Below are 9084 nucleotides of genomic sequence, written 5' to 3'. Positions count from 1 at the left end.
CGCCGGAGAAGTCCCTTGTGGAGAGCAGCATGTTGTGCAGTGGCACCCGTCTCTGTACAAGATGATTTGCCATTTGACAAGTAGAGGTAGGGCAAGTGAAAAGGCCGTGTTGATGGGAGGCGGCGATTCGGCTCGCAGGTCCAGATGATCGCATTATCGCTGTCGTCCATCACCCGTTCGAGATCCGTGCTGTCAGAGTTTGGCAGGGACGTGCGTCGCGCAGAAAATGGGTTAAATTCCCGTACATCGTACTTCCGAATAGTGCGCGTAGAGCATTTATTGCGGGCGGTGGGCGTTCCGTCTGGGAAGGTAACGATGGAAAACCTGTGCCGGTGGTACAGGAAAACGCTTTTTCTGGTGTACCGCTGGTACATTTTCTTGCGCGACGTGACGGTCCCGTGACACTCATCTTCGAAGCGGTAGCCATCAGTCTCCGGCGGAGAAGGGTTCGTGTTGTGCAGCGGCGACAGGGCGGTGGCGCACCGCCGCCCAGATTATCGTCCCGGCGGAGAAGAAGATGGCTTTCCCGCTGGAGCCAATCGAGAGGTAAGCAGATCTAGAAGACTCCCCCCACCCCCTACCCGAATTAGTTTTTTGGTTGAGTATAATCTGACCACCTGTGACGGCACCTCTCCCCCACAGACTGGAATTCGGAGAAAAAAACGCGGATCCGAATCTGTTTGGAGCTGGATATGTTGTTTGTATCGAGGAGGAAGGTGCGGTGAGCGGATGAACCGCATTCAGCTGCGGTAATGGTGAGCGGCGGATTTCAGAATCGGAAACGAGTCCCGCCAGTGGACGACGGCCAGCTGACTCCGCTCAATCCACCATGCATGTGAATCCGGAGGCTCCCGGGTGGATAAAGAGGTCAGTGTTTACTGTGCGATACTCTGGAGCTTTTAATTCATCGATTTCGCGTCCGAAAGTAACCAAAATATATAAGTTCAATGTCTGATGCAGTGATGCCCTTGCTGGAACTGGAAAGCAAAATCGATCTGTCAGGAAAGTTTTGGGGCTCTGTATTTTGCAGCTGTAGCTGAAACCACTGAACTTAATTTGGACTTCTAGCTAAGTTCCACAAATCAGAAGAGGAGACACAGCCACACAGGTGGCTGCCCTGTACGCGTGCGAGATGGGAATGAGTTGGTCCTCGTCACCATGTCTGGCTGGTACATGGATGTGAGCTCGGCCGAGTTTGCAGGCTTGTAGCAGATGGCGAAAGCAAGGTAATTCAGTCACGATAACATGCTGCTGATGCTACGGATGTTCTGTTCCTGCAGATGCCAGATGCTATCCCTGAAGGTTGGATGTGTTCTCAAGGTTGATCCAGAATCCATCAAAACGTAATGAGTACAACAATTATTTACAAGAATCTGAATATCACAGGGCCGAATAAGGCTTCAGGGCGAGGCCAGGAAACTATTTTGTTAGTTCTTGATAATAATAGATTGGTTATGATGATAGATTAGAAGGACCATTCAAGATGGAACGTGTCCCCATCTTCTGTTATAACCTGTAGGTAACGTGGGAGAACTAAGGACCCCTCGACTCCTGAGTCCTGACTGAGCTGCCACCGCCAAGACGTCGGTAGCTAGAGCCGCCAAGAACTGAACGAGTTATGGGACATGCCTCCAGAACATCATCATGTACTCATTAATTTTTCGCATCCACGAGCTGAAGGCCGCAAACAGCTCAGCGTCGACCTCCTGCTCTCTTCATCCTGGTTTGTACTTGATCTTACACCCAAACAAAATTGATGTGTCGTTCTTTAAATTAATCATTGTATGTGCAACTATGGATGTGGGTGTGCATGCATCTGCCCTACGAGCTACTACACCATTCTGAATGAACATATGTAGCCTACACAGTGTGATAGCTCATCCGTTGTATGGTGCAGTATTTCGACAAAGAGTTATAGGCAGTGATTGCAGTTGCTTCGTGGTCTCACCAATCTAAGGTAGAAATAAGTGTTGTTTGTGTCCCTCCTTAGAAGTTTAGTGTCCTATAGTTTCTGTGGCATGCATTTTTTTATTGTGCAAATAAAATTAATTGTAGTTCCTGCTGTTATGTATCAGGCACATAATACTATTTTCTTTTCCCATAGGTAACCAAACAGGAATTGTTGTCCTATTAGATGTAGCTCCGTTGTGGTTTAAAAAAATCCATTTCTATCATAAAACAAGGCAGAGTTAGCTTTTTCATGTACCTTTGATTACAATAATTCTCCCATGTTGGACTCAGCTTTTCTAAGGGTGGTTGGTTATAATTTGTGGGTGTTGCACTAATGCGAAAGTTTAAGTCCTTTTATGTCTGTCTTCATGACAATTCTTCGTTTTGTGCGAAAATCTTCATAAAAACTTTTCACCAACAACATATTGTACGCAGGGTATGTCTTCAATATTGCATTAAAAAAATCAACGCGGTGCAATGCAATTCAAATTTTGCTCCCCGTTGCAACGCACAGGTATGTTTCCTAGTTACACATAATTGTGATTTGTTAGTAACATAAAGGGACAGTCAAATTCCAGTTTTCATGCTGAATGCCATCATAACATTGGGGCGGCTGTGTGTGTTTGTAATTGTACCTGAAATAATTGAACATAGTTCACTCGAAAAAGATTAAATTGGAAGTCAGGGGATGCAAAGTTATTGCGAGACTAGGTTGGCTTATCTCGTTGTATGTCTGAAAATTGTGGAAGTTAGCTAGAAATTTTTTGCTCTGACATTTTTGGATTTTGCACTCTGCAGGATTAGAGTGGGGGGCAATGCCGCAGAAAGAACACCATGTCCGAACTGGATAGGAGCATTGGAGAAGACCATAAGGAGTTATGCCGAAACTAGGGGAGACCATGTTGTGGAGCCGACATTAGGGTTGACGTTTGACTCCCTCGGTGAGGCATATGATTTCTACAACCTATACTCTTGGGAGCATGGGTTCGGCGTACGGTATGGTAAAAGTCGACTGAACCCTGAACGAACTAAGACGATGCAAGAAATAGCCTGCGGTTGCTCGGTGAGCTCTGGATGCTATTACATTTTTATTGCATTGAACTGAGAGAAAAAAGAGGAGAAGAAGACATGGCGATGGAGGTGTGCTAACTAGTTTCAAATATTTTTTTGTAGGGCAAGCCAGTGAAGGAGAACTCAAGGTCCTGCCGATGCGAGTGTGCAGCCATGATAAGGTTGTTGAGGACAAAGGACAACGGAAAGAAAAGCGAGTTCCGAGCTGAGTTTCACAAAGTAGTAAACCACATGCTGACGCCTGACGAGTTTGAGAACGCCTGGGGGTTGCTGCTGGAGAAATACAACCTGAAGACACACCCGTTCTTGACCCAAATTTACGAGGTTCGACATAAGTGGGCAAAGCCATACTTCCAGGGAGTTTTTTGTGCAAAAATGACGAGCACACAGCGTAGCGAGAGCACAAACATGATGCTCAAGACTGATGTCCCCCCCGGTTGCGCCACGAACATGTTCGTGAAGCACTACATGCGGCTGCAGCATGACAGAGAAGCAGACGAGGGTTATGAGGAGAAAAGAACAAAAATGGTGAGTGTTTTGGTGCAGAATTTGTTCCCTTCTGGTTGTAATAATTGTAATGGCCATTTTCCTGATTTGTGTTTCCAACTTCCTCTTGGCGTATCAATTAGTCGAAACCGGTGCTCCACGTCAACCTAGCTATCGAGGAGCATGCGAGCAAGATATACACAAGGGCAATGTTTGGACAATTCGGCGAGAACCTGTATCAGGAGGATATAAAGTAGAAGAAGTTGAAAAGGGCAAAAGGTATTTGGCAAAACACACGAAGCCTCACAAGAGAGAGAAGTGAATCAGAGTTGTGTTTGAGGTGAAAATGGTTGAAGATGGGGAATTGTTTGAATGTGAATGTGGGTTGTTCGAGCACATGGGGGGTGCTGTGCGGCCATGCATTGAAGGTTTGTTTCCTTATCGGTATTGTTGACCCGAATGATTATTCCGTTCAATTGCTGAATCTTTGTTTAGCTGAGTTCACCAATGCACCAAATTGCTTAAAAAAAATCAACAGGTGATGGACTACCTGGGTATAGAGGAAATACCAAAGAAGCACATCCTGAAGCGATGGACAAAGGATGCCAGAGATATGTTGCCAGATCATTTACAGATCTACCAGAATGACCATGCTTCGTCCAGGTCGTTCACGTACTGTCATTCATCACTGTTTAAGAAGGCACTTGAGCTTGTCCGGCTTGGAGATGCTAGTGCTGAGGCATAGGAGAAACTGGATGCACTGTTTAATAGTGATCCTGCGGCAATGGCGCCTTACAATGAGAAGCGTGACGGGCTGGGTTTGGAGGACAAGCAAGACAATGACCAGGTTCAGGTTGTAAATGATTCTCCGCCTAGCGCAGATGGTGGGAAAGGGAAAATCGACATGAATGATCTTGCAGGGTTGGGCGCGCCGCTGAAGAACCGTTGAGCAGGGAGGCCAACTACAAGCCGTGACAGGGCTCCGTATGAGCAGACAAATGGTCTCAGCAAGCGTACCCGTTTCTGCACAATATGCAAATGCAGTGGACACCTCCTAAGCAGCCGAGGAAGCCGGGGCGGTGAGTGTGGCATAGAGGGTCACCGGAAGAACACCTGTATGAAGCCGGTGTCATGTATGCCATAAACTAATTTTAGGACTATGCAGTGATTTATGTATTTGGAGTATTCTAAGTGTAATGACCCAAGGACCAAAAATGTTTATTTTTTCAGTATTTTTTTTCAGGATACCCTGTAACAAAAAATGTTAAAAACTGTGAAATGTTTATTATTTTGCACTTCCGATGCATCTTGTGCGGTTTTTCATGAATATATTGACAGCAGAAAGGAAGAAACCTAGAACGAGTGCGCATGTGGAATTGATTTTGTAGTTTGGGCGAGCAAAATATTTTTTATTATGCCTCTCAATAAAACTTTTGACAGGCCGGTAGAATTTCCTGCACGTGTGTGGTGATGGTGATTGTTTTGGGAAGCTATGACCACGGGGACACGGACAAAAAAAAATAGGTGAGTGAACAGTATCGGGGGTGGGGAGATGTAGAAAGGAGTGGATGCATAATTTAATGCACCTTGCAGATGCCGGTACAGGAAAGTTGAAAGCGGCACATGAAAATCACGGATTTCCTGGACTGCCGACGGCCAAACGTCTAACTGGTGCAGAAAGTTACGACAGGGGTGGGTCCAGGCACTGTGCAAAAGGTTATATACGGAGGATTACAAGCCAGAATACCAGATGGGACTGCGGATCTCGAGGTGATCGGGCGGTCCAGATAATATGATCATCTGGACCTGCGACCCGAATCTGATTTCCGGTGTTGATGGGCAAACATTAACCATTGCCTCTTTCCCTTATCTATCTCTCAGTCAATGGTTTGTCAACGTAATTACGTAACCAATGCAGGCAAATAAGCCATGTTGGTATGCAGTCAATGCTTTGTGGGTCACAGGGTAGGTATTGTGAGTTGCACTGAAAATCATCCTTGCTAGAGACAGCGTCAATGCGGTGTGCACTAGAGCATGTACAATAAATACTAGCCAGTTAGCTACAAAAATTAAAATAATATATTGTTATCTAGTTGGAGGAGAGAGGGGAGGAGAGAGAAGAAGAGTGAGCTTTTATGCAAGAACCAGCTCTACACGTGCTCCTAGGCACTATGTGAGAGTGAATAACGGGTCTTACACAGATAAAATAGTACAATTTTATAGCTCACTGTTGTACTACATATTTGCTCTAAAATGACTATACTAAATGACATGATACTTAACAGTTGACTCTACTATTAAACTTGCTCTTATAAGTGATGGTGGAGCTTGGCTGGCTTGCATTTTTTTCAAAAAGGAGACAACGAGTATCAGCATCTGCCTCGATCGATCCATGGCAGAGATTGGCTGACTTGCTTGGGGGCAAATGGTCTGTTGAGTCGGAGGGATTTAGAGCAAGTACAATAAGGTATAATTGTTGAGTAACACATTGTATAGGTATAGGCCCCCGTGTTTTTCAGGGTTGTACATGTAATTGTACTTGTGTCCGTCTATATATACATGAGCAGCTAGTCCTATTGGTGTTGTGCAATCTCCAATACCTTTCTACATGGTATCAGAGGCCCTTCGGCCCTGACCTAGCCGCCGCCCCCCTCCTCCCTAGGGCGCCGCCCCCCTCCTCCCCTCTCCAACCCTAGCCGCCGCCCCCTCTCCTCCTTGGACGCCGCCGGCCCTCCCTCTCCCAACCCTAGCCGCCGCCCCTCCCCACCCCGGGCACCGCCGGCCTTCCCCCCAACCCTAGCCCTAGCCGCTTCCGCCTACCACCACCACCTCCGCTTCCGCCATGGCCGGTTTCTCCTCCTCCGGCTCAGACCCCTTCAACTCCTCCCGCTCCGGCAGCAGCAACCCCTTCGCCAGCCCCTCTGTCGCCGTCATCCGCGACATCCCCATCGCCGAGCGCGTGCCAGTAAAGCTCTACACCACCGTTGCCAACTTCTTCCCGTGGAAGACCTACTTCGGGCTGCTCTTCCGCGAGTATGATCTCCTCGATCACGTCGATGGCACCATCGACCTCCTCGCCATGCCGCACGACCCCGAGTGGCTCGCGATCGACGCCACCATCATCCGCTGGTTCTTCCAGACCGTCTCCAACGACATCTTCCGCACCGTCGTCCGCGACGGTGACTCCGCCCACACGGTCTGGGCTAAGATCACCGGTCTCTTCACCGACAACAAAATCCAGCGGGTCACCTTCCTCCAGCGAGAGTTCTTCGGCACCCACCAGAACGACCTCTCTCTCGACGAGTACGCCCTCAAGCTGAAGAGCCTCTCCGACGAGCTCCGTGACTTGGAGTTCCCGATCGATGACAAGATCATGCTCTCCACCCTGTCGGCGGGTCTCGGAGAGGATCTCAGCAACGCCGCCTCCAACCTCACGCTCCTCACCACGCCCACCTTCGAGCAGGCCGTGGCCTACCTGCGCCTCGAGGAGCGCCGCCTCAAGCATCTCCGGGCTCGAGCGGCCCACACCGCCTTCGTCGCTGGCTTCTCCCGCGGTGCCCAGACTCCCGCGCCCCGCGCCCCAGCGCCTCGTCCCATGGGTCCGCCGTCGCGTTTCCCCGCCGCTGGGTTTCCCCGCCGCCGGCCAGCCGCCCGGTCAGACCGGACCGTGGACCGGCCAGTCCGGTCACCAGGCCGGCCAGACCGGACCGTGGACTGGCCACGCCGGCGCCCAGGCCGGCCCGACCGGCCCCTGGACCGGGCAGCCGGCTCTTTCTGGCGGTAGCCGCCGCGGCCGTTGTCGCCGTGGCGGTGGCAACGGCGGCGCCAACGCCACCGCCCCCGCGCCTCGTCCCCCGCAGTACACCGCCCCTCCGCCATGGACTGCCGGTCACAACCCGTGGACCGGGGTTGTTCACGCCTACTCCATGCCCGTGCCGCGCGCCCCCTACCCGGGCATCATGGGGCCGCGTCCAGCCACCCACCAGGCGTTCTACGCGGCGCCCCAGCCCGCCCCGGCCTACGCTCCCCCCCGGGCGCGACCCCGTGGGATCCCGCGCTCCTGACCGCCCTCCAGAGCGCCCCCTCCGCTGGGGCGTATGGTGGCGGTGGCGACTGGTTCATGGACACCGACCCTTCCGCGCATATGGCTGCGCACCCCGGTAACCTCTCATTTTCTACACCCGCTTCCACTTCCTCTCGCATCATCGTTGGCAACGGTCATGCTCTTCCCATTACTCACACTGGTTCTGTCTCTTTTCCTTCCACTTCCACTCCTCTCTCTCCATAACGTTCTTGTTTCTCCTGACTTGATTAAAAATCTTGTTTCCGTTAAGTCTTTCTGTCGTGATAACCCCGTGATCGTGGAATTTGACGCTTTTGGTTTCTCTGTCAAGGATGGTCGTACCCGGATGCTCCTCCACCGATGTGACAGCCCCGGCGATCTCTACCCCGTTGGCGCGGCCTCCACCACCACCGGCCGCCCACTCGCCCTCTCCGCCGGTGTCGACCTTTGGCACACCCGTCTTGGCCATCCTAGCTCCGCCACTCTGCGTCAAATAATGCAAGGCTTCTCCTTTACTTGTAATAAAACGGATGCCCACTCTTGTGAAGCATGTCGTCTAGGCAAACATGTTCGCCTTCCATTTAGCTCCCCCTCCACAGTCGCGTCTTTTCCGTTTCAACTTATTCATAGTGATGTTTGGACCTCGCCTGTTCCGAGTAATTCTGGTTATAATTATTATCTCGTGATTCTTGATGATTACTCGCATTTTGTATGAACTTTTCCCCTTCGCCGTAAATCAGATGTTGCCGCCACCCTCACCGCCTTCTTCGCCTTCGTCTCCACTCAGTTCGGTCACCCCATCCACGCCTTACAAACCGACAACAGCAAGGAGTTCGACAACATCACCATTCGCTCACTTCTCGCCACCCACTGCGCCATCTTCCGCCTCACGTGTCCATACACTTCTTCACAGAACGGCCGTGCCGAACGGATACTTCGTACCCTCAACGACTGCGTCCGGACCCTTCTGTTCCACGCCTCCATGCCACCGCGATTCTGGCCGGATGCCCTCGCCACGGCGACTCTCCTCGTCAACATCCGCCCGTGTCGTGTGCGTTGGTCCTACACGCCTCATCACCTTCTCTACGGTGCGCGCCCGCTATGATGACCTTCGCATCTTCGGCTGCCGGTGTTATCCTAACACTGCTGTCACCGCCGCGCATAAGCTTGCGCCGCGCTCTCTCCCTTGTGTGTTTCTCGGCTACCCCGCCAACACCAAGGGCTACCGCTGTTACGACCCGGTCTCCCATCGTGTCCTCACTTCCCGGCACGTGTACTTTGATGAGTTGGTTTCTCCCTTTCAGCAGAGACTCTCGGCGACACCTCCGACGACGTCCCCGGCGCCCGCCGACCCTCCTGCGGCCGCGCGCCGACGACTAACCGCGGTGGCGCCCTCTGCGCCGGCCCCGCCTGGTCCCTCGGCGTCTCCGTCGCCCGCGGCGCCCCAGTCGCCCGCGACGCCCCCAGCGCCCCCGTCGCCCGCGGCGTCTCCCTCGGCCGCCTCATCGGCCGCC

General features: G+C 51.7%; 1 protein-coding gene across 6 annotated transcripts; it reads left to right on the top strand.

The window, feature by feature from the left end:
- The first annotated feature begins 433 nt into the window (after positions 1-433).
- Positions 434-4738, top strand: LOC124687310. 6 transcript variants are annotated; one of them, XM_047221104.1, is made up of 9 exons: positions 434-546; positions 643-867; positions 961-1226; positions 1520-1723; positions 2386-2464; positions 2749-3013; positions 3124-3549; positions 3651-3935; positions 4046-4738. In XM_047221104.1, the coding sequence occupies exons 4-8, from the start codon at positions 1645-1647 to the stop codon at positions 3762-3764; spliced, it is 963 nt and encodes a 320-aa protein (XP_047077060.1). In that variant the 5' UTR covers positions 434-546; positions 643-867; positions 961-1226; positions 1520-1644; the 3' UTR covers positions 3765-3935; positions 4046-4738. The 6 variants fall into 6 exon arrangements, with proteins under 6 accessions (XP_047077060.1, XP_047077059.1, XP_047077058.1 ...); XM_047221103.1 differs by having other exon boundaries at positions 961-1320; XM_047221102.1 differs by having other exon boundaries at positions 961-1343.
- The last annotated feature ends 4346 nt before the right edge of the window (positions 4739-9084 follow it).

This window comes from Lolium rigidum, chromosome 2 (genome assembly GCF_022539505.1).
Source record: "Lolium rigidum isolate FL_2022 chromosome 2, APGP_CSIRO_Lrig_0.1, whole genome shotgun sequence".
NCBI classification, from domain to species: domain Eukaryota; kingdom Viridiplantae; phylum Streptophyta; class Magnoliopsida; order Poales; family Poaceae; genus Lolium; species Lolium rigidum.
Note: the sequence above shows the minus strand (reverse complement) of the source record. Positions and strands in the feature narration are given on the sequence as shown.

Bases quoted from the DNA above. Each gene is read 5' to 3' on its own strand.
- LOC124687310 (XM_047221104.1), top strand. From the start codon at position 1,645: ATGTACTCATTAATTTTTCGCATCCACGAGCTGAAGGCCGCAAACAGC. The intron at 1,724-2,385 runs GTTTGTACTTGA...TATTGTACGCAG, and splicing joins CTCCTGCTCTCTTCATCCTG to GGTATGTCTTCAATATTGCA. The intron at 3,550-3,650 runs GTGAGTGTTTTG...CGTATCAATTAG, and splicing joins AGGAGAAAAGAACAAAAATG to TCGAAACCGGTGCTCCACGT.